This window comes from Nerophis ophidion, linkage group LG07 (assembly GCF_033978795.1).
Source record: "Nerophis ophidion isolate RoL-2023_Sa linkage group LG07, RoL_Noph_v1.0, whole genome shotgun sequence".
In the NCBI taxonomy this organism is placed as follows: Eukaryota; Metazoa; Chordata; class Actinopteri; order Syngnathiformes; family Syngnathidae; genus Nerophis; species Nerophis ophidion.
In genome coordinates this window covers 42,538,633-42,564,738 of record NC_084617.1, presented here as the reverse complement: position 1 = coordinate 42,564,738, position 26,106 = coordinate 42,538,633, and the positions used below count along the sequence as shown (strand labels likewise).

The 26,106-nt window shown below is 41.4% G+C and overlaps 1 protein-coding gene across 2 annotated transcripts in view; it reads left to right on the top strand.

The window, feature by feature from the left end:
• itga2.2 (integrin, alpha 2 (CD49B, alpha 2 subunit of VLA-2 receptor), tandem duplicate 2) overlaps positions 1 to 26,106 on the top strand; it is a 133,175-nt gene that overhangs the window by 12,598 nt on the left and 94,471 nt on the right. For both annotated transcript variants that reach the window (XM_061906188.1, XM_061906189.1), the window contains exons 2-8: positions 2,147 to 2,270; positions 4,775 to 4,884; positions 5,047 to 5,138; positions 18,881 to 18,995; positions 22,821 to 22,948; positions 23,022 to 23,170; positions 23,235 to 23,385. In XM_061906188.1, coding sequence (XP_061762172.1) covers positions 2,147 to 2,270; positions 4,775 to 4,884; positions 5,047 to 5,138; positions 18,881 to 18,995; positions 22,821 to 22,948; positions 23,022 to 23,170; positions 23,235 to 23,385 — 869 coding nt within the window. The remainder of the gene's footprint in view (positions 1 to 2,146; positions 2,271 to 4,774; positions 4,885 to 5,046; positions 5,139 to 18,880; positions 18,996 to 22,820; positions 22,949 to 23,021; positions 23,171 to 23,234; positions 23,386 to 26,106) is intronic.

Below are 26,106 nucleotides of genomic sequence, written 5' to 3'. Positions count from 1 at the left end.
TTAGTACCGGTTTAGCGTTAGTGAATTTGATTTCTGCCCACACAGATTCAAGGGTATTGTGGTTGAGATCAGAGCGAGTTATGTAGTTATGAAAACTATAATAATGAGCCGGTCTTTTGAACGGCTCTGTGAAAGGAACTGCTCCTCAAGATCCGACTCCCATAAATGCCATCTGTATTATCAATCCAAGCCTCTCTTGTCACGTTAATGTGTGTTGTCATGGCGATGTAGCGTGAGTACGCACGCTACAACAGCTTCTTTTTCATGACTGTATTTGAATAATAATCTGTTGTTTACTTGTTATTATAACCACCCTGATGTTATTTGTCAGGTTCAAAATTGTGTTTAGTAAAACTGTATGAAGAGGGACTTTGTGTGTGCGCTTGCTCTGGGGAGCGCTACAGTTTGATGTTAACTGACACAAAAAAATCAATTGCTAGACGCTACTATTCATGGCTGAAAACTGAATCACGGTACAAGTGTTTTATTTCCGTTGATAATTACTGAAAATGTTTTGTGACCTATAAAAAATAAGGACCAAGAGAAAAATATATTAAATGTAAACATTTTAATTTCAATGGAACCTTCCTCTGATTATAATGCCCTCAACTATTAAGGCAGAAAGGCAGGGAAATATCAACACAACAACAAAAAACCCTCAATCAATGTAAACACAATTCTAAAATCACATTGAACATTTAAGAATAACTTCTTAAAATGAAAATGCAGAAATTTGAAATATGTAAGAAATGTTTAATAATGTGTAACAAAATAGTGCAAAGTGGGAAAATGTAAACATAGAGAAACCTGAGAAGAACTATTTTCTGCAGGTTTAGTGCCAGGAAGTTACAGCTGTGCTCTAAAAGGTGAGCGCAGCTAAGGTGGTGTGATATAACTGGTCTTGCATCATTTACAGACCACATTGGTATGACTACGTTTTAAAAACAAAACAAAAACTGCCATACCGTCGAGCTGACTTTTCCTGTTTTAGCCACAATTTCTTAATTTTACTTTCTCCTCTCACTCCATGCAAAGAATCAACCGCCAGACAACATGATGGCGTAACCAAACGTGATAGTTGATACTGTTACCTGATTGGCTGTTAGCGCCTCCCACTGATTAGTGATCACTTCTTGTGTTCCCAGAGAGCAAGTGTCTTTGTTCATGCAACCGACCTTGCTTCATCCACGACTTCCACTTTCTCCCGACAAAGAAGAATAAACAAATGATGTAACGTTTTATCGAAAGCTTTTTTATTGATATCGATTACTTGTCTAACGCAAGATATATATATATATATGTATATATATATATATATATATATATATATATGTGTATATATATATATATATATATATATATATATATATATATATATATACATATACATATATATATATATATATATATATATATATATATATATATATATATGTATGTGTGGGAAAAATCACAAGACTACTTCATCTCTACAGAACTGTTTCATGAGGGGTTCCCTCAATCATCATATATATATATATATATATATATGCATACACTGTATATATATATATATATATATATATATATATATATATATATATATATATATATATATATATATATATACATATATATATATATATATATCGTTTTATCCCCAATATATAGCATTTTTTTCTTGCCCCTGCTTCTTAAAATCACACTTCATTAAATATATCATCATTGAAATGTTTTAGTATTATGTTTTTGTACATATTTACATTTTCTATGGGAATATGTGTAGACATGATGATATCCGGCATAGCTCGGTTGGTAGAGTGGCCGTGCCAGCAACTTGAGGGTTTCACATCCCTCGATAAAAGTGAAGTGAATTGTGAATTATATTTATATAGCGCTTTTCTCAAGTGACTCAAAGCGCTTTACATAGTGAAACCCAATATCTAAGTTACATTTAAACCAGTGTGGGTGGCACTGGGAGCAGGTGGGTAAAGAGTCTTGCCCAAGGACACAACGGCAGTGACTAGGATGTCGGAAGCGGGAATCGAACCTGCAACCCTCAAGTTGCTGGCACGGCCACTCTACCAACCGAGCTATACCGCTGATGGGATGGTTAAAAATGGAATCATCTTACAGTGTGATACATGTTGGTCTCATTCTCCTCCAGCTAACGGAATCCGCCTGTCAGACTCCTTCAACGTGGGCACAGCAGGTGCTAAGATCTTCAGCGGCTCACCTGTGGAGGAGTTTGGTTACACCGTCCAACAGGCCACCAACCATGAGGGCAAGTGGTGAGAATCATTCACACTTCCTGCTGTTATGCCATCTTTGGGTTGGATCTAGCTAGGCCACAGTCCAGTGCTTGTAGGTTCAGACTCTGATTCATCGTCTGGAGGAGTGTCTTGTTTGCTTTGACTGAGTGTGAGCTGACACGGAATGTTTACTCCACTGATACCATGTTTTTTTTGCAGTAAACCAAAGAACACACCTGTATAAATTGGGGCCCAAAGCAGAATTTATTTGGAGGCAAAACCCCATTTTATACTTTTTTATTTGTGTGAAAACACTTTTAAACAATGTGACTCAAACATGAATGTCATTATAATAATGATATTATCAAATAGTAATGCCTGTTTTGGACTAAAACCAGGGCCGCCCCCCCTGTACACACAATTGTTTTGCCTCCTAAAGCCAAAGTAAAAATGTGCCAATAAGCCGTGGGTCCAAAACAGTGATTTTTAAGTGTAAATCACAAACATCCTAAATGTAAATACCTTATTTTCCGGACTATAGAGTGCACCGGTATATAAGCCGCACCCACCAAATTTGACAAGAAAACAATTGTTTTCATATATTAGCCGCACTGGACTATAAGCCGCAGATACGTACGTTATGGAAGGAGTTATTTAGACTTTTATGTTCTGTAAATGTTTTTTTACATACCTAATTGTTTCTAAACAGTGCCTGTAACTCGGCAGTAAAACGGCTGATTAAACAAATCAGAAGTCCTCGTCATGGACCCAATAGCTGCAGAAGCTAGCTCTCCAATCAGCTAACTAAATAGAAGGTGACCTTTTGGTGAATATACTGAGAAATTTGTTAAACTGAAACAATACAAAAATAATGCAATTGTTAGTCAATAATACTAACACAGACACTCGTAGACATGTTAGCATATTAGCTCATGCTAACAACGCTTACATTACTATAGCACGTACAAATATGTATGAAAACACTGACAGGCATCACACATGGGACGGTTCAGTAAATAACAATTGTTTTAGTTATATTGTAAAACTTAGAAAGGTTGCTTGGAGTGATGAATAAAGAATCCTTTTGAGTCGAAATGCTATGGATGGTTTTACTTCCGGTTTAAGGCATTAAAACAGAAAGTACATTTTCAACCCACAACACCTGCAGTGAGCGACATCATCCAAAAGATGGTGCCATAACACAAACAATAACACACCATTTCAGTGTTTTTGCTTGTGTTTAATGAAAACTATTGAACACAAAACATTATGGACGTTAGTAAAGAAAAACCCAGAAATTAGCCGTTTCATAAGCCCCAGGTTTCAAAGCGTAGGAAAAGAAAGTAGCGGCTTATAGTCCGGAATTTAAGGTAATAAAATGACTTTAATAAGTGCAAACAACAAGAATACTTGACAAATAGTTAGCCTTGCAGACATGCATCCGTGATGGTGTGCGCTTTAGGGGTGTCAGTTCCGATACCACACCAATATTAGAGTCTTGAGTATTGGCCGATATTGATATTGATATTATTAGGCCCGAGCAGCAAATGTTGCCATGACCCCATTGAAATTGCTATGTTCGTTATTATCCTCGCACTTCAATCACATTCTTGGGGCCTTTAATTGAAATCACCAATTTTTGCAGGTGCAACAGATCCTGCGAAAAATAACAATATTATAGTGGGCCCGAATACGTTTTTAAAATGACTCAATAGCGCACCCATAAAGATGAAAAAAATATTAGCCCCCTTTTGCAAATAAACAGGAAGTCGCCAATCTTTGTTCCCGTCAGCCATTTTAAGGCAAAAAACAGGGGTCGCACTTTAACAAACTCCTCCAAGCTTTACTGCTTGTCCTGTGATACAGTAGTGCTGGGTTCGATTCCCAGGTGGAGTTGTGTCAGCAAGGTTGGCAAATCTATGTCCAATTTGTTATTTTGCACATTTAAAAACATTGTTTTAACCACTTGGTTTTACATTAATTTAAGTACAAAATATGCATTAACTTAAATTAAAATTTAAACAAAAGAAGTATTGAAAACATTTCACACAATGTGTGACAAACTTTTCTAAGGGCTGAGGGAGCCTCCAGTTTTAGCCCTGACCGAAACTTTTGTTCAGTAATTACTTTTCTTTTGGGCAAATATCTCATTGAACATAACTAAAAGATAATAAACTTTTATTTTTTTGTTTAAACATTCTTTTATTTTCTGATACAGAAACAAGAATCGGTTTCAATCGGGAATCATGTTGAATCGAGAACTGATTCTGAATGGAATCGTCAACCCAGGAATTTGAATTGGATTCCCAACCCTATTCTGTCTAGTCCAAAAATAAAGAGCAGTGCCTCAACACATTTAAGTTTATTTTCCATCAGTCACAAAATGACGCTCAGTGACTACAACACGGGAAGTTTGCACTGGGAATGTGTTTGTGTTCAAGTTTCATAGGAAGCGCCTGTCGTTCAGAATCTTCACACCCCCTCACAGAGTGCGTGTATGGGCACAGAAAGTATGGGGACAGAAAGTATATTTCTGTCTGCAGGCTCCTGGTCGGTGCTCCTTGGAGTGGTTTCACTGGAAACCGTAAAGGAGATTTGTACAAGTGTCCTGTGTCAGGGTCCAGAACCAGCTGTGACAAGCTCAACCTTCAAGGTGAGGTGTGGCTTTCTACCTTCTTGCCAACCTCTGACCTCACAGTGCTAAACGTTCCCCTTATCTTACAACCCTTTTTTTAACAGTAAATATGCATCCAAACTAAAGGAGCTCCAATTTAATATTCACTTTCTTGTCTTTTATCTGCTGATATTTCAACAGATTCAGTCAGTATTCCAGATGTGAGAAACATCAACATCAACATGTCTCTGGGTTTGACTCTCACCCGCATGCCTGCAGTCAATGGTTTGATGGTATCTACCAACCTACACCTATTTACTAGTGATGAGAGTGTGGCACACTCACTTGCTGTATTGATACATACATTTACAAACTTAATTAGTTTTTGAACAGGATTCGTACATTGGAAAGTTTGTATATTGAAGCAAATTTCTTCAAGAAAATGGGTTCAAGCCTCGAGAAATATTCCTACTTTAGTGAAGGTTTGTACACTTTGAACACAATATAACGTGTTATACAGTACTCTATATCAAACAAACATAACAAGGGGGTGATGAAAAAATTATCTCTTTACTAACAAGGTAAATGGTAAATGGTTGTACTTGTATAGCGCTTTTCTACCCCTTTTTAAGGAGCCCAAAGCGCTTTGACAGTATTTCCACATTCACCCATTTACACACACATTCACACACTGATGGCGGAATTTGCCATGCAAGGCGCTAACCAGAACCCATCAGGAGCAAGGGTGAAGTGTTTTGCCCAAGGACATAAGGGACGTGACTAGGATGGTAGAAGGAGGTAGAACAACAACAACAAGCTGAACTGTGCTTTATGCACTGTTCTGCAAACATGTGCAAACAGAAGTCCCTTTGGTGTCCTCACAAACTATCAGAAATATCAAAAATCCTTAACTTTTGACAATGTACACCAAAAGTACCCAAACTAAAAACGAAAAATTGTTGTATGATTTTTTTTGTATTAATATATTTTTAAATCCGTCCTTTGTAATCCATTTTCTACCGCTTGTTACTCTCTGTGTCTCGTACCCGCTGTTGCGTTTGAACCTGATGTTCCTCCCAGGGAATTTAAGTTGCTGGTCAATCCCAAGTCCTTTTGATGACACATAAGGTACTTTTCACATTCCTACAGCTTCAAGGTTAACACATGCAGTTTGCCAGCGGACAACCAAAAAGAGCACAAATGGAAAAACACTAGCTGTTTTCAAATATGACTATGGAGAAAATAAATAACTCTTGAATATGGATATATGTACTGTATATATCTATCTCCGTCAATCCCCCTTCAGATCTTCTACAAAAGATCTCTAACACAATTACAAAACTTCTAAAGCACGCCCCACATTAAAGTTTTAGCAAGCTAGCAATAAAATAAAAGCATAGTTACATGGGAGATAGATGGAGGGCGTCCACGTCAAAGTCGTCATGGTCAGCGAGGGAAACTAGCAATTCTCAAAAGTCACCACTTTGCTTGACTAGGGATGATGTTTGATAAGAAATTATCGAGTTCGAGCCTATTATCGAATCCTCTTATCGAACCGATTCCTTATTGATTCTCTTATCGAGTCCAGATAGGTTGTTGTACATGGAAAAAAACAACAATATTTGGTTTAACAAAAGCTCACTTTTATTATATAAGAAAAAAATAAAATCTAATAAATATTGACTGTTACCCCCCCTAAAAAAATCAAATAAAATAAATAAGTATTGACTGTTGTTACCCAAAGTATATTAAGTGGGATTTTTCAGAAAAACAAATATTTACAGTAACACAAAAACAACCTGTCTCTGTGATCACTATAGGTGTATAAATAATAATATAGTGTTAAATAAAATCAGTCCCTTGGGCACAAAACTGAAAATAATACAGCTCTCCAAAAAGAGCACTTCTGCTACTATTTGACATAACTGTTTGTTATGATGCTTTGACATTTTTGCACTTTATTTCTTTATCGAAAGAAAATTCTATGAAGAGAAAAGTTGTTTGCAAATGTGGTTACAATGCTAAAATATGAAAAGTTAAAGCTAAAAAAAGAAATACACTTTATTGAGTTAACACTATTTCTTCATGAGCTAGGGAATATAACAACTACACTACGCAGCATGCAACGGGAGTGACGAGCATGCGCAGTAGCCCCGAAAAGTGTAATGTCGTCACCCGGCAGTAAACGTCAAGAACTCAACCAACACGCCATGTCTGCATTATTTATAATTAGACTGACAACACATATACAGTGTGATTTTGCTTTGTTTACAAAGAAAGAAAAACAATAGTTAAAAAAGGGGGATATATTGTATATATATGTATGTGCCGCGGTTGCTTTAAGAACGTTGCCACAGCTGCTGTAAAGGAGGTGCGTTGCTAGCCTGGTTGCTATGTTTCCGGTTGGTCGTAAAAGTGTTGGTCATGTGTTTGTACTAGGGCTGGGTATTGCCAAGGACCTCACGATACGATACACATCACGATACTTGTGTCACGATACGATACGATATTGCAATATTAAAAGTTTTGGGATACATGCGATATATTGCAATATTCTACATAGTTAACTGAAAAATGTAAAATGCATTATGCATCTTAAAATTACTTGGAGATCTTTGAGCAGGTGGGCATGGACCGGTGCAACTGCTGATAGTGTTGGAGTTTTCTACTCTTCCATAGCAACAGTTGCAGTCTTCATTGGCTTCATAACTGTCACGATTTCTTCAGCAGCTGTGACGTCTGTTTCAGTGAGGGTACACACGTCCTTCTCACACTTTCTTACTTCACCTGACAGCAGGGCAGCAGCAATGGCCGGCTGTTGCTCTAGAAAGCGCTGGAGCATGTCGTGTGCACTGTTCCACCTGGTCACAGTGTCAGTCATCAGTTTGTGTTTGTCCAGGTTGAGAAGAGTTTGCTTTTCCTTTAAGACATGGCTCGCTGTGGTGCTGCGTCTAAAAAAGCTGATGATGCGCCTCACTTTTCCCAACAAGCGGGAGACTGCTGGTAACTTAAGTGCGCGCTGGGAAGCCAAATTGAGGATGTGAGCGAAGCATCCAAAATGCAGCAGGCCCGCTAACCCTGCTGCGAGGGTCATGTTCGTCGCATTGTCCGTGACCACAGCTGGGTCCTTATCTAGTAAACCCCATTCCTCCACTGCACTTCTCAGTAGAGCAGCGATGTTGCTGCCAGTATGGCTCTCGTACATCGCCTTCGTCTGCAACACGTGTGTCACCAGGTAGCGGCACATCGACACCTGGTGGAGCGGAGGTCGCACTGCATTTACTGTCCGTCTAAAAAACATGATTTTTTATTTTTATTTTTATCGATATTCAAACTTTGAGTATCGATATTGAATCGGAAGAGAACGTATCGCGATGTATTGCTATATCGATATTTTTGCCCACCCCTAGTTTGTACCCTGCTCAAATCTCTCAGTAAAGTTATTCATTGGATTATGTCTTTTGTTTTGAACTTTAATTCACCTTGGAGCGCTTTTTCCCGTCCGTTGTTTTCCTGCTTTAGCTATCTGCGCCTAATGACTGAGCTACGTGACGTCGTTTCTTGTGATATCTCAGGGAGCATTTCTGGTCGGGACGGATTCGAATGAAGAACCAACTCTTTTTCTTTACTATAGTGGTCTCGATAACGGGTACCGGTTATCAAAAAGGGGTTCAAATCTGAGGATTCGGTTCTTTTCTTATCGAACAACCTGGAAAACCGGTTTCGAGTATCATCCCTATGCTTGACCCCCTTCAGAGACATAGCAAACCGAGAAACAGGGTGGGGTTGACTTTCTACGGCTCTAACAATGATGCGGGTGCATAGAGATCTAGCACAAGGGGCGATAAAGCAACCGCATGAGGCTATGATGGCCAAGAAAACTCCAATGGAGACCAGGACAGACTTAATTCGGTCAGTCCACCTGCCAAAGGTGCCTTGGAGCCAATCTTTGAAGGGGTTCAGCAAGTCAGGTTGGTCAGTCTCAACAGATTATAAAAAACATAGTTAATGCGTTCTACATTTTTCGTAGCAGTCACAGGGAAAATAGCACCAATGATAGGAAGGCTCTCGAAACCTGCACAGGATTCACACCACAATTTATGTTGTGGTGTGAATCCTGGCACCCCTTAGTTGCCCTATTGCATCAAAGTAAACACCATCAGGGTTTCTCATCAAATCAAAGGAGCCCCTTACACTCCTCCTAGATAGAACATGGCGGCGTCGGAAGGAAGTTAAAAAGGCCGCTGAAACAGGAGCTCCAAGAGGTGTTAATTTGGTACCCACTAGGGTGAGTGGGGTCACCAGTCTAACCATAGCACAAAGCCCAACAACTGATGTCGGGATTCTAATGTACAATCTGTGCTCCCCACAATACCAGAATAAGTGAGCCCGTGCCCAATGGCCTATTTTTGAGCCATATATCAGTGTAGTGCACCAGGAAGGGTCAAGGTCACCCATATTGTTGAAGGACGAAGAGGGTCCTGTGAATTGAAAACACGTGTAATTCAGCTTTTGGGCCACAAAGGGAAGAAGTCTTGGTGGAATTGTCAACAGGAGGGTACACACTAGCCAACAAATCGCACCCTGGCGGCGTGGGTTCAGAAAACAAGGAGATAAGACAGTTTGAGCCATCTGTGTCAGTCAACTTAAAAGGGTGGGGTAAGTGTGGGGAAAGGGACGTCCAGCGGAACAAGCAACACAGTCACCCATGTTTTGGTTCTTGGCCATGCTAGTCATGGGCACCACCCACTAGAGCAGGGGTCGGGAACCTTTTTGGCTGAGAGAGCCAAAAAGCCAAATATTTTAAAATGTATTTCCGTAAGAGCCATATATTATTTTTTTTAACACTGAACACAACTAAACGCGTGCATTATTAAGTAAGACAAACATTTCTAGAGTATAATAGGTCTCTTATTCTTTGTAATAACATTGTTATTCTGAAGCTAACTGTGGAGGGGGCGTGGCCCGTGGGCCTGCAGTGAGCTGGGGTGTGCCAGGACCGGCCTCTAAATCACCTGGGCCTTGTAATCTAATCACCTGTCACTCTGTTATAAACTCCCTCCATCAGTGTGTGAATGTGTGTGTGAATGGGTAAATGTGTAAGTAGTGTCAAAGTGCTTTGAATACCTTGAAGGTAGAAAAGCCCCATACAAGTACAACCCATGTATTTAGTTATTTATAAGCAGCAGCCAGGAGGAGAGACGGGGTTGGGGCTGGAGCCAGAGCGCGAGCGAAAACAAAAGAGAATAATACAATTGCTGGAAAGCAACCGAGGGACTTATTGAAAAATAAAACAATATTGTAACCCTGAAACAGGCTCTCATGTTGGTGCTTGGTGGTCTGAAGAACCCCCAGGAGGGCAAGCCCCACACTAACCAATAATAAATAAATAACTTCTTACCATTAACGCAACTTCTTGAACAGGTGCGGTAAAAACGGATGGATGGATTAAAAATGCATGAGAATGTTTTATATTTTGAACATTATTTTTAACATTGTGATTACAAGTGGAATTATTCATTATTTATCGTGTTAAGCAATGCCAGGTCAGATTTATCCGAGAGCCAGATGCAGTCATCAAAAGAGCTACATCTGGCTCCCGAGCCATAGGTTCCCTACCCCTGCACTAGAGTATGTATTCTGCTTCCGACACCAATGGTTCAGGGTTGAGTCGTAACTAAGATAGAGGTTACTACCACGATAATAGCTATTATGTCCCTCGCATTCAATCACACTGCACAGGTCAAAAAAGTAAGTCTTGCTGTCTCCCTTGATCCAGTCTATTTCAAGTCCGCCATATGTGCTAAGACACTTGTGAGTCACTGTCGTCGGGAAGGAAGGACTGAGGCACACGGAGAGTAGAACAAGCCCAAGTACCAGTCCGTCAGGGAATATTACTGGGTGTAACATCCTGCCTTTCGTCTATCAAAATCAGAGTAATTTAGGTAACGAAACGGGAATCAACATCAAACTTTTCACTTATTGAAACGACACAAATAGTTATGGTGAAAACAAGTAAGAGAAGTTGGATAACATCGAGTACATAGGTTGGTCTCAAGTAAGGATATATGATACAGCAGTTGAGCAGGTCTGGTAGATCTACACAACGGTAGACGGCAGCTCAACAGGGGTAGATCTCTCTCGGCGTCGTCTTCTGGGCTGTGAGACTATGTGTGTGTAAGTTACTGTAAGACTATGTGTGTGTAAGTTACTAAAGCCTCGCTCTTCTTTGACCTGGGGGGAGAGGTTACTAGCACATCTCAATGAGATGTGTAATTAAACCAAAGAGATGTAGTGTGACTAAGTGTGAGACTTATCTGAATATGGTTGCCAGAGGGTGTTGAGGGTGCGTGTTGGGATCCAGGCGGAAGTCCAGCAAGGGCAAGGCAGACTCGAGCATCGGGGGACAGGCGGAAGATCAAGGACAGGAGCGTGGCGTTGTGGTCGTTAGGCAGGCGAGAGGTCGATGTCCAGGGAGGCAAGGGAAAATCCACGGGAGGTCCAAGGTGACGAGACACAACTCGACGACAAGGAAGGATGGCGGGAAGCTGGAGGACGACACAACACAAGAGACAATGAGCACGACAGGGAGGGAGCACAGAGAGAGAGTATGCACATGCGGACAAGCTAGATACGTGTGGGCTTACTGTACCGGGTACGTGAAGCTACGTTCTGGCGTCAGATCTCAGGCTGCGTTTGCTCTTGAAGGCTGATCGCTCATCACGGGCAGGTGTGTAGATTGCTGTATGTCTGCAGGTGCAAGGAGGCGGGCCCGCAGCGGAGAGAGAGCGCATGTGGGCGTGGCCCGTGGTGCGCTTGTCCGGACGCACAGCAGGAGGAGAAGCAGCAGGAAGAGAGGCAGCAGGAGTGTGACCAATAACAGATGCTTTTGCAATAGTAATTTGACATTCTACCACACCTGGTGGCCACAATAATTTGTTAAGTGAAGGTCATTTTGTAGAAAGTTGAATGATGTGGACACGTTTGTTACTGAATATTTTCTATCAGACTTCTGTCTCGGCGACTTTGTGCATGTAATAAGCAACCATAATTATTTGATATGCTTAAATGTCATGTGTAGTTTTAGCTCAGCTGTTTTGTAGCTGCTAGCTCCTTGTAGCCTACAACCGGGGTGTCCAAGGTGCAGCCCATACCTATGTGTTTAATAGACAACTGAAACAATTGAAAATGTGTTATTTGTGTGTCGGTTCAATCATCGGCAGCTACGCCCTGTTTCATCATTAGACCTAAGTCTTTGGTTTCGTAGTCGGCACAGAGAGCAAGGGAACAATGTGGGACAGCATTTGTGTCCATCTTATACCATGCTAGTTGTTGCAAAGATAGGTCAACATGAGCAGCCACACCTTGAGTTCCAACATATATATATATATATATATATACATATATATATATATATATATATATATATATATATATATATATATATATATATATATAAAGGAGTCAAAGGCCTCCTGGTATGAGTCGTCTAATTGGTGATTATAACATATGGCGGGTCGGGTGGTTATACACACAGAAACAGCTCAGTCAGCCAGGGTTTTCACTGATTGAACAGTTGGAGCAGGAGTTGGGGTGCTCAGTAGGTGTCAGCCATTTCTGATGCTTCAGGCTGTGGTATGAGCTCGTGGAGGAGCCTTAGTAGTGTTGTCGCAGTTTGGTGGTTGTGCCGTCAGGTAACACAAGGAAGGTCCCTTCTGTGCGATATTGATTGTCAGGGTACAGTTTGTAAAGCAGGTCATTACCAAGCAGGCAAGGTGTGTTCAGGTCGACCACGAAGGGGTGCTTCAGTGTGTGTAGAGCAATTTGAACCGGAAGTGTTTTGGTGACAGGTAACATTTTTGTGACCTCAGCGAAGCCTTCGACCTTCAAAAGGGAAGCACACGGTTTCTTTGGTACCTCTGCATTCAGAGATGAGTGGGTGGCACCAGTGTCAATCACGAACTGGTAACATTGTCCGTTGAAACATGTCCAGCATAGGGCCTATCTGTATTTCCTGCTGGGGCTTCTGCTGTGAGCGCCCTCTGTCACGTCTTCGTGCTCGTCTGGCAGCACAACGGAACCTTTCCTGTTCGGAAATGCTCTGACATTCTTGAGCCCAGTGACCAGACTGGTCACAGATGAAACAGTTTCCACCTCGGACTGGCCTTGAAGCACCGCGTTGTCCACCACCCGAGTTCAACCGTCTGGTTTCACGTCCGTTGAAGATTCTTTCCTCCACCTACTGGAGCTCAAAAGGAAGGTCACCCACTGCTGAATATACTTAAGCTGATTTTTGACCTTTCGGTTCTTTTGACATTTTTGCTTCAGTGATTTGTGAATTAAGTAGTTGTTTCCTTGTTACTCTACCACCAGCCTTGTTGTCATCATCCTGCTCTGTCCAATTTTGCATATGATGAATAAGATGTCCCTCACGTGTTGCTTTCGGCACCGTGTACATCAGGGTTAGCTTTGTCTAAAGTGTTTCGCCAAAGGCTCTCTCCTTCAGGTATAGGTGGGAGTTTGTCAACAATGGCTTGCTTGTCTGCAACGGCAAAAGGCTTATATTTAAATATGCCCCTATTATCAGGAAAAAGTGGATATATGTGGCCTTCCTGCGTTCCATAGCGTGTGTTATATGGATGTATGTCATGTGTCAAAAATGTCTGGTGTGCACATGCGAGGTTGCCATCTGCTGGAGGAAAATGGTCAGATGTGCAAAGGGAGGATTCAGGAATTTGAGTTAATGGAGACATTTTAAGTTTTGGAGGTATGATCAATTTTAGAGGGGGCATGTGTGTACCGCCCTCGCTTGTCACTGGAATAGGGGGTGGTGGCTTAGTCAAGGTCTGGGTGGGTCGTTTGATTTGTCTGGCGCATGCGCAACAGGCGGAAGACCAGTCAGTTCGTTTTTTCATATTATTCTCTATTCTTATCAGTTGTTTCGTTTTTCCATTTAGTTTTATTCTCTACATGTAATTCTACACGCTTCAGTATCACATAGAAATTTGCTTTTTTGTTATTTATTTTAATTATTATTTCTGGTTTACTTGCTGTCTGTTTACTTAAGTTCTCATAACTTAGTATGTCCTCTGATTAGAATTGGTTTAATGCTACTCAACGTTTTGTTATAACGGGAGCGCTGAGTGTGGCGACTTTTGTCTGTACTTTAGCCCTCTTCACACACCCTCGTTACCAAGACACATCTCTTATCTCAAATATTCTCCTAACAGAGCCTCCTCTCGTATTTCATTTCCACCTTGTGTTATTTATAACTTTGAACTTGCATAGAACAAATATATATTCGGGAAGGGAGGAAGGGTAATAGTCAAACAGCTATGTCTTATCTCTCACAACACCTCTCTTTATTTCTGCGTCACACGCGCACAACAAAGTTTTATTTTAACAAGGAGAGGAGATAGCCTTTTTTTTTTCTGAAATCCAAATCTCAGACCCTTCTTACAAAACTATTATATTGCACAGTCACAATCACACTTACACAGTTAACCGGGCGGCATCACCAACACAGTCAAAAAATGTAGGGACCCCTTATGTATACAATATATATTTAACAACCAATTAACCATTTAACAATGAGTAACAATAAATAATAACGACAGGTTGACCTGTCCTGTATGCGCTACCCTGACAGCATGCGCTCACACAGAGAAGCCCCTTTGGTGCCCTCACAAACTATCAGAAATATCAAAAATCCTTAACTTTGACAATGTATACAATATATATTTAACAACCAATTAACGATTTAACAACAAGTAATAATAAATTATAATGACAGGTTACTGTCCTACGTGTGCCACCCTGCCAGCATGCGCACACACAGAGTAGTCCTTTTGGTGCTCTCACAAACAATCAGAAATCACAAAGATCCTTAACTTTAAAAACAATATTGTTACAATAATGAACATTTTAACAAGTAAAATCCACTTACAGTACATTATCGGCAAAAGATCCTCTCATGAGAAGGGAGAGAAAAGAGGAGACTGTGGAAACAAGGGAGGGGCTGGAGGGAGACGTGGTCTTTTCCTCCGCTGTGAAATAAGTCCGCTTTGGCATATATTTCCAAAAAAGTATGTTCTCATCACAATTGAAAACTTGTTGTGGTACAAATCCTGCTTCCTCAATCTCTTCGATATGAGCAAGCACAAAATGGCTGCCAGCCAGACACAAAATGAACGAAGGAAGTGTTCGTACACAGAGACATGTTTCGCATATTTGGTGCAATCTAAATCAATCCAAAAAGGTTCGTAAATGGAAAAGTTCGCAGAGGGATTTGTAAATCAAAGATTTCAGTTATCATTGGCCAACTAAAGTTCAATATAATTATTCATTGTGAAAAATATAGACAATTTTCACAAATATATTTATGTTCTTTTAACCACTAATGCTAAGTGGTGGCGTTATCGTGATATTATACGTTGCACAGTCCATAAAAACTTTCACTTGTTTTAATATGTAACAGAGCACCAATTCAGCGTATTGGTAAAAGAGCATTTTAATGTGTATATTGATACACTATTAACTCCTTGTTTGCCATTTAACAGCTTCTGAAATATGACTATTTTTTCATTGGTTTATTTTCATTAAGCTCTGTGAACTCTGCCTAGCAACAAGAGACCAGGCAATTGTGTGAACTGTGAATGAAATCTCAACTCCAATATATTTTTTTTAAACTCACATTTAATTTGTCTATGTTTTATTAATCTCCATCAGTTATTCCCAAACTTTTTTTTTCAACCAAATACCACCTCAGAAAACACTTGACTCTCCAAGTACCACCATAATGACACAATTCAAATATAGGAGTGTAGTAGACCTAAGTATTCATTAAGTACCACTATAATGACAACATTAAAATACAGTAGTGTAGTAAAACTAAGTATTCATTTAGTACCACCATAATGACAACATTAAATACAGTAGTGCAGTAGACCTAAATATTCATCAAGTACCACCATAATGACAACATTAAAGTACAGTAGTGTTGTAGGCCCAATTATTCATTAAGTATCACCATAATGACCAACATTAACATACAGTAGTGTAGTAACTATTGATTAAGCACCACCATAATGACAACATTCAAATACAAACCCTGTTTCCATATTAGTTGGGAAATTGTGTTAGATGTAAATATAAATGGAATTCAATGATTTGCAAATCCTTTTCAACCCATATTCCATTGAATGCACTACAGAGACAAGATATTTCATGTTCAAACTCATTAACGTTATATTTTTTTGTAAATAATAATTAACTTAGAATTTCATGGCTGCAACACGTGCCAAACTAGTTGGGAAAGGGCATGTTCACCACTGTGTTACATCACCTTTTCTTTGAACAACACTCAATAAACGTTTGGGAACTGAGGAAACTAATTGTTGAAGCTTTGAAAGTGGAATTCTTACCCATACTAGTTTTATGTAGAGCTTCAGTCGTTCAACAGTCCGGGGTCTCCACTGTCGTATTTTACGCTTCATAATGCGCCACACATTTTCGATGGGAGGCAGGTCTGGACAGCAGGCGGGCCAGAAAAGTAAATAAATAAATGATAAATGGGTTGTACTTGTATAGCGCTTTTCTACTTTCAAGGTACTCAAAGCGCTTTGACACTACTTCCACATTTACCCATTCACACACACATTCACACACTGATGGAGGGAGCTGCCATGCAAGGCGCCAACCAGCACCCATCAGGAGCAAGGGTGAAGTGTCTTGCTCAGGACACAACGGACGTGACGAAGTTGGTACAAGGTGGGAATTGAACCAGGGACCCTCGGGTTGCGCACGGCCACTCTGCCACTGCGTACCCACACTCTTTTTTTACGAAGCCATGCTGTTGTACCACGTGCTGAATGTGGCTTGGCATTGTCTTGCTGAAATAAGCAGGGGCGTTCATGAAAAAGATGGCGCTTAGATGGCAGCATATGTTGTTCCAAAACCTGTATGTACCTTTCAGCATTTATGGTGCCTTCACAGATGTGTAAGTTACCCATGCCTTGGGCACTAATGCACCCCCATACCATCACAGATGCTGGTTATTGAACTATGCGTCAATAACAATCAGGATGGTTCGCTTCCCCTTTGGTCTGGATGAGACGATGTCGAATATTTCCAAAAACAATTTGAAATGTGGACTCGCCAGACCACAGAACACTTTTCCACTTTGCATCAGTCCATCTTAGATGATCTCGGGCCCAGAGAAGCCGACGATGTTTCTGGATGTTGTTGATAAATGGCTTTCGCTTTGCATAGTAGAGCTTCAACTTGCACTTACAGATGTAGCGACGAACTGTATTTTGTGACAGTGGTTTTCTGAAGTGTTCTTGAGCCCGTGTGGTGATATCCTTTAGAGATTGATGTCGGTTTTTGATACAGTGCCGTCTGAGGGATAGAAGGTCACGGTCATTCAATGTTGGTTTCCGGCCATGCCGCTTACGTGGAGTGATTTCTCCAGATTCTCTGAACCTTTTGATGATATTATGGACCGTAGATGTTGAAATCTCTATATTTCTTGCAATTGCACTTTGAGAAACGTTGTTCCTAAACTGTTTGACTATTTGCTCACGCAGTTGTGGACAAAGGGGTACCATGCCCCCTCCTTTCTTGTGAAAGACTGAGCATTTTTTGGGAAGCTGTTTTTATACCCAATCATGGCACCTGTGGGATGTTCCAAATAAGTGTTTGATGAGCATTCCTCAACTTTATCAGTATTTATTGCCACCTTTCCCAACTTCTTTGTCACGTGTGGCTGGCATCAAATTCTAAACTAAATGATTGTTTGCCAAAAAAAAAGTTGATTAGTTTGAACATCAAATATGTTGTCTTTAGAGACAGTGGTTTTCTGAAGTGTTTCTCTGGCCTAGTGGTTAGAGTGTCTGCCCTGAGATCGGTAGGTTGGGAGTTCAAACCCCGGCAAAGTCATACCAAAGACTATAAAAATGGGACCCATTACCTCCCTGCTTTGCACTCAGCATCAAGGGTTGGAATTGGGGGTTAAATCACCATAAATTATTCCCAGGCGCGGCACCTATGCTGCCCACTGCTCCCCTCACTTCCCAGGGGGTGATCAAGGGGATGGGTCAAATGCAGAGGACAAATTTCACCACACTTAGGGTGTGTGTGACAATCATTGGTACTTTAACTTTAACTTTGTAGGATATTCAACTGAATATGGGTTGAAAATGATTTGCAAATAATTGTATTTCGTTTATATTTACATCTAACAATTTCCCAACTCATATGGAAACGGGGTTTTTATACAGTAGTGTAGTAGGCCTAAGTATTCATTAAGTACCACAATAATGACAACAATAAAATACAATAGTGTAGTAGGCCAAATTATTCATTAAGTACCACCACAATGACAACATTAAAATGCAGTAGTATAATAGGCCCAAGTATACATTGGAAACAAGGCAGTGGATTTATTTAACAAGAAATTTTAATATGTTTGGCCACTGTACCACTATGCACAGTTTGAACAATAACAACCTGTTTGAATTTTCTAATAACTATTTAGCGCACCACTAGATGGAGCCCGCATATACCACAGTTTGGGGATCACTGTTATTTTATTCTGTTGTGGCAAATTTTCTATAAAAATATTACGGCTGTCAAATGATCAAAATATGTAATTGCGACTCGAAAAATCACATTTTGTTTGTATTCAACTCATAATTAATCGTGATTGATCACAGATTATTTCATGTTTTTTTGGTTTGAAAACGCCCCTTAATGTGTACAAATGTTAAAAATTCTTCAAAAGGTGCTAGCTCGGATTGTAAATTAATGTCACTGGCTGAAGAGGTTCTGTTGGAGGTTTATTCCACTGAAGAGAGTTTTTTCCTTACCTCCGTCGCCATCCTTCTTCTTCCTGCATTTGTCTTGAATGTTCAGTATGATGAGTGTGGTTAGAGACGTGCTCCATGTCTGTTATACACTAAATAACTAATGGAATACTCAAATGTGATTCTGAGCTGCTTCCTTACATGACCTGTTGTCTTCTGTGGCGCTTCAGATGTGCGGTCCTCTCTGGGCCCAGCAGTGTGGTGATCAGAACTTCTACCCGGGAGTATGTGCACGACTGAGCCCCCTCTTTCAAGCCCAGCCCGCCTTCTCCCCTGCCATCCAGAGTGAGTCATCATCTCCCATTTATAGAAGAACAATACTAGGGGCCCAACACTTCACAAAATCCAGGCTTCAGACCTTTTTTTGGTTCGGTTCAATGTTTATTTTTGTTCTTTTCTTGTTGTTCTATGACAAGATGGCGCCCCCCGTGGCTGACGTCTTTGTGTCGTCCTCCCGACAACAACCAAGTTTTTTAGTTATAATAGTCCTGATTTGCATCTTAAATGCAAATTTATTGCATGCAACAGTGAGATATAACAGAGATGCACTTCTGGACATCGGAAAAGCTCACCATGACCTCACTTATAGTCCGACTGACTTCAACTTTCTGCTACGACAAAACCCTGCTAACCACAGCCAGACCAAAACAACAACAAGGTGGCGAGGCAAGAGAGCTGGGCTACATGCTATGCTAAACCTAGAGCTACACGACCACCACTACCTAGTCTGCTGCTCGCTAACGTGCCTTCGCTCGACAACAAGCTGGATGAGCTGAGAACCAGGATTACATCCCAGCGTGAACTGAGAGATTGCTGTGGTCTTATTTTCACGGAAACAGGGCTTTCGCACAGCATCCCAGACTCTACCATCAAGCGAGCAACGCACTCAGTCTACCGTAGAGACCGGACAATGGCTTCAAGAAAGGCGAGAGGCGGTGGTGTCTGTGTTTACGTGAGTAACAGCCGGTGCTCGGACGTACAGGTGGTTGAAAGACTCTGCTCGGAAAAATTTAGTTTTTGATGGTGAAATGCAGACCCTTTTACCTGCCAAGGGAGTTCAGTGCAGTGTTTATACTGTCTGTTTTCATCCCGCCACGGGCGGACTCCACAACAGCGCTGGGGGTGCTGCCTGACGTCAACAGTAAACAAGAGACCGCACACCCTGATGCTGCGTTCACGGTAGCTGTGGATTTTAACCACGGCAACCTAAAGAGTGTCTTCCCGAAATACCATCAGTATGTGAACTTTCCTATGAGGGAGAAAAATACTCTGGACCAGGTGTACTGTAACGTGAGGGGAGCTTACAAGGTTGTACCCAGACCACACTTTGGACTATCTGATCACATCTCAGCTTTTCTATAACCAGCGTACAGACAGCGCCTTAACCAAGCCCCCGGAGTGAGTAAAACTGTTTAAGTGTGGAATGAAGACACTGAACAAGTGCTTCAGGACTGCTTTGGGAGCACAGACTGGGACATGTTCAAAACTGCTGCTCAGAGGGATGACGGTCTGTGGACATAGAGGAATATGCTTCCAGTGTGACTGGCTACAGCAACACATGTGTGGAAAACATTGTGCCCACAAACAATACAATATATTCCCAAACCAAAAACCCTGGATTAACTGTGATGTTCGGTCCAAGCTACATGCCCGCTCCACTGCATTTGTCTCAGGCAACGCTGAGGACTACAAGAAAGCCAGAAATGACCTGTGTAAATCCATCAGCATTCCTGGCTGGGCCCCCAGGGTCGGCTCATCAGAGCCGGCTGACGTACTTGCTGACATATACAACTTGTCAATAGCACTAGCTGTTGTGCCCACCTGCTTCAAGACCACCACCATCGTGCCCCTGCCAAAGAAAATCCCTGTGACCTGTCTGAATCGCCCCGTTGCACTCACCCCAATAGTGCTTCGAGAGGATAGTCAAGTCACACATCAAGAAGACCATCCCAGACACACTTGACCCTCTACAGTTTGCCTACCGGCAGAACCAGTCCACTGACGATGCAGTCAACACCGTCATCCACACCACCCTCACCCACTTGTAGGGCAAGGACATCTATGCCAGGCTATTACTCATCGACTACAGCTCTGTTTTTAACACGGTCATCCCACAAAACCTTATTGCTAAACTCCTCTTGCTAAACTTGGGTGCTGAACTTTCTCACAAACCGGCCCCAGTCAGTCAGAGTCAGCAACCAGATTTCAGGCACAAAGGTTCTAAACATAGGGACCCCCCAAGGCTGCGTGCTGAGCCCCCTACTGTACACCCTCTTCACACACGACTGTGTGGCCTCCCAGAACAACACCGGTATCATCAAGTTTGCAGATGATACTACGGTCGTCGGACTGATCACCGGGGGAGCTAAGGCAGCGTACAGAAGGGAGGTAACGGAACTGGTGGCCTGGTGTCAGGTTAATAATCTCTCCTTGAACACAGACAAGACCAAGGAGATGATTACTGACCCACGGAGAAGGAGTGCACAGCACACACCTTTGTACATAGGGGGGACAAAGGTGGACAGGGTGAAAATCTTTAAATTCCTCGAGACCCACATCAGCGAGGACCTCACCAGGGCTCACAACACCCAACAAACATTAAAGAAAGCCCAGCAGCGACTGTATTGCCTAAGAAGGCTGAGAAAATTTGGCATGCCACCCAAAATTCTAAGCAACTTCTATAGAAGTACGGTTAAGAGTAACCTTACCAGCTCAATCATGGTCTGGTATGGAAACTGCACTGCTAAGGACTGGAAGGCACTCCAGCGAGTGATTAAAACTGCTCAGTACATATCAGTAGCAGCCTTCCCCTCACTACAGGACATGTACTCTACCAGGGCCACCAGGAGAGCACACAACATCATAAAGGACAGTACACACCCCCAGCACAGTCTCTATAGCCTCCTACCATCAGGCAGACGATGCAGGAGCCTGAAAGCCAGCACTACGAGACTGACAAACAGTTTCTACCCACAGGCCATCAGGCTTGTGAATGCTAACTTGTGAATGCTAGCTACCCCAGCTACACCCCCCCCCCCTTTTACTTTTATCTTTTAAAAAAGACGGCTACCATGATCACCCCCAAACTGTGAACCATCACTGTAGACACTTTTCACCTTTGATCACTAAAGACACTTTAAACTGCTGCTGATCACTAAAGACACTTTAAACTGCTGCTGTGACCCAATGTCACCTCCATATTTATACCGTTGACTGTGAGTCAGAATGTGCAATAATTTTATGTTACTCACTGTGCCTTGTATATAACATTTTTTATTTGTATTTTATTTTAGCTAAGTACCGTGTGACTTGTTGAAGGGTGGACTAGCAAAGTAAGATTTTCATTGTACGGGAAAGACAGTTAAAGGAAACGTCAGGCTGTCTTCTTCTGATGGACTTGTTAAAATCTTTACAAGCTGTGTAAGATTTGCTGTGGTCTGAAACAACATGGCACACAAACAACTATTAGTAATGCAGCCAATATTAGATACAGATAGTGTGTCATGAGACATGCAAATATAAATTAAATACGCAGAGGACATAAGTAAAGGAAATTAAATGAGCTCAAATATACCTACATACAAGGCATAATGATGCAATGTGTACATACAGTTCAACTAGCCTGAATAGCATGTTAGAATCGATTGGTTTGTACTGACCAAATATGCCTGATTAGCACTCCAACAAGACAATAACATCAACAAAGCTGACATTTGTGCATTCACACACAGCATAAAACGTCAGGGAGATAAAATGAGACAAAAAAGTGGCATAAAACACGTTTTTCTGTGGCAGCATCAGAAAAAGATGTACATGTAAACTAACTACGGTAAGTTCAAGGGCCGTCAAAATTAGTAGGACAAAATGGTGCTCGGCAAATACTGTCATCAGTGAAGCATGTTTATCATAAACAGTGGGATTTCTAACAATTAGGAATGTTTTGTATTATGTTTGTCCTCTAAAGAAACTATAATATAACAAAAAATAAAATTTTTCCACAGTCTTTTTCCATTTTCATACATTTTTGAAAAACTGTGGGGAGCAACCCGGGCGGCGTCAAAGAGTCACACATTTTTGCTGCTCCTGACACGTCATTTGCTGCCTTTTCAGCGTGCGGCGGGCCGATGGACATTGTGATAGTGTTGGATGGCTCCAACAGCATCTACCCCTGGGCTCCAATGAGGGACTTCCTTCAGAAACTCATACCCACGCTCGAAATTGGGCCCCAAAACACTCAGGTGACTAAAGGTTTGACACTTCATGGGTGCCATTTTGTCTGTGGCGCGTCATCGTTTGGTGCCTTTGTGCCAGGTCAGTGTCATTCAGTACGCTGTGGATTCCAAGTTTGAATTCACACTGAACCAGTACAAGACCAAAGCCGAGGTGTTGAATGCCGCTTCCAAACTCACTCAAATGCAAGGTGCCTCCACCAACACCTTCCATGCCATTCAATATGCCAGGTGGGTCTGCTTCTACACGTACTGTAGCACACACATGATACACCTATGGCGTCTGCTCCTTCAGTCAGTGGGGGTTCAACGCCAAATACGGGGCCCGTCCGGGTGCCGCCAAGGTGATCGTGGTGATCACCGACGGGGAATCACACGACAAAGCCTTCAGGGACACCATCATCGCTGAGTGTGAGAAGCAAGAAATAACCCGCTTTGGTATTGCAGTAAGTGTTGAAAGACCTATTGTCGCACAAGTCTAAAGCTACATTTCCACCGATGGATTATCCAGTCCAATCCCTTTTATTTACATCGCACTATTAACAACAAAACTGTCTCCAGAGTGCTGCACATAAACAGTAAAAGTAGTCAAATTACAAGTATTTCAAATGAAACAAGCAAACAATTAACAACCAAATAATAATAATAATAGAAAAAAATACATCAATAAAATAGAATAAAACAATAAAAACTAATTAATACAAATGTGTAAATCGTAAATAAAAACAGAATACAATGATTTGCAAATCCTTTTCAACCTAACGTATTTCCTTGATTTGCCGCCAGGAAGCTAATTAATTTAAAACCTCTTCTCACTCCTGCGCTTACTAAAGGCATGCGGTAGAAGTAAGCATGAGCTAATTATTTTAAAACCTCTTCTCAGTCCGGCACTTACCAAAGGTATGCAGTAAAAATTTGGGTGTGATGTAAGATGTAAATCCTACTGAAGAGCTCTTAATCTTCTTCCCTTTATGCGATTTCAAATTACCAGTATTGAAATCAGCCTCCTCCGTTTGGAAAATGATGACAGGGGAAGTGTCACTCGTGACATCACGAGTTTGACCAGGTGGTAATCCTAAACATGCGCTAATAATTTTTGGGAAGCGAGTACGACCCGGCAGTAATTCAAGGCAGGCGCATACTATATGCCCTGCTGCAATTCATGGAAATACGGTATATTCAATTGAATGGACTGCAAAAAGACAAGATACTTAACGTTCGAACCAGAAAACGTATGTTATTTTTTTGCAAATGTGATGCCTGCAACATGATTAAAAAAAAGCTGGCACAAGTGGCAAAAACGATTGAGAAAAATGAGGAATGCTCATCAAACACTTATTTGGAACATCTCACTGGTGAACAGGCTAACTTGGAACAGGTGGGTGCCATGATTGGGTATAAAAGCAGCTTCCATGAAATGCTCAGTCATTCATAAAGAAGGATGGGGCAACACTTTGTGAACAAATGCGTGAGCAAATTGTCGAACAGTTTAAGAACAACATTTCTCAACAAGCTATTGCAAGGAATTTGGGGATTTAACTATCTACGGTTCAAAATATTATCAAAAGGTTCAGAGAATCTAGAGAAATCACTGCGCGTAAGCGATGATACAAACGTTTGTATTACGGACCTTCGATCTCTCAGGCGGTACTGCATCAAAAAGTGACATCAGCGTAATCTGTTTAATCGCTTTCGGCGCTGAAATCCGAGTCTGAATCCGAGCTAATATCGCTATACCTTTCTGTGCTATCCGCCATGTTTGTTTCTGTGTGGTCACGCTGTGACGTCACAGGATAATGGACGGGTGGATATAATGACGTTTAAATCAGACACTTTGAAGCCGTTTTTTTGGGATATTGCGTGATGGGTAAAATTTTGAGAAAAACTTCGAAAAATTAAATAAGCCACTGGGAACTAATTTTTTTTGTGATAATCAATCAATCAATCAATGTTTACTTATATAGCCCTAAATCACTAGTGTCTCAAAGGGCTGCACAAACCACCACGACATCCTCGGTAGGCCCACATAAGGGCAAGGAAAACTCACACCCAGTGGGACATTGGTGACAATAATGACCCAGTGGGACGTCGGTGACAATGATGACTATGAGAACCTTAGAGAGGAGGAAAGCAATGGATGTCGAGCAGGTCTAACATGATACTGTGAAAGTTCAATCCACAATGGATACAACACAGTCGCGAGAGTCCAGTCCAAACACAGCAGCGAGAGTCCCGTTCACAGCGGAGCCAGCAGGAAACCATCCCAAGGGTAGCGGACCAGCATGTTCCCCTTTAACCCACATGGGCTCAGGAACACTTCAGAAAACCACTGTCAGTAACTACAGTTGGTCGCTGCATCTGTAAGCGCAAGTTAAAACTACTATGCAAAGCCAAAGCCATTTATCAACAACACCCGCAAATGCTTTGCTGGGCCCGAGCTTATCTAAGATGGACTGTTGAAAAGTGGAAAAGTGTTCTGTGGTCTGACGAGTCCACATTTCAGTCCACATGTTTTTGGAAACTGTGGCTGTCGTGTCCTCTGGAATAAAGAGGAAAAGAACCATCCGGATTGTTCTAGGCACAAAGTTCAAAATCCAGCATCTGTGATGGTATGGGGGTGTATTAGTGCCCAAGGCATGAGTAACTTACACATCTGTGAAGGCACCATTAATGCTGAAAGGTACATACAGGTTTTGGAGCAACATATTTTGCCATCCAGGCAACGGTATCATGGACGCCCCTGATTATTTCAGCAAGACAATGCCAAGCCACGTGTTACCTCGGCTTCATAGTAAAAGAGTGCGGGTACGAGACTGGCCTTGCCTGTAGTCCAGACATGTCTCCCATTGAAAATGGGTGGCGTAATATGGACCCTAAAATACGACAACAGACTGTTGAACAACTTAAGCTGTATATCAAGCAAGAATGGGAAAGAATTCCACCTGAAAAGCTTCAAAAATTGGTCTCCTCAATTCCCAAACGTTTACTGAGTGTTGGTAATAGGAAAGGCCATGTAACACAGTGGTAAAAATGTCCCTGTGCCAACTTTTTTGCAATGTATTATTATTATTATTATTATTATTTCTAGCAAAAAAAAAACAAGTTTCTCAATTTGAACATTATATATCTCATATTTGCAGTCAATTCAATTGAATATAAGTTGAAAA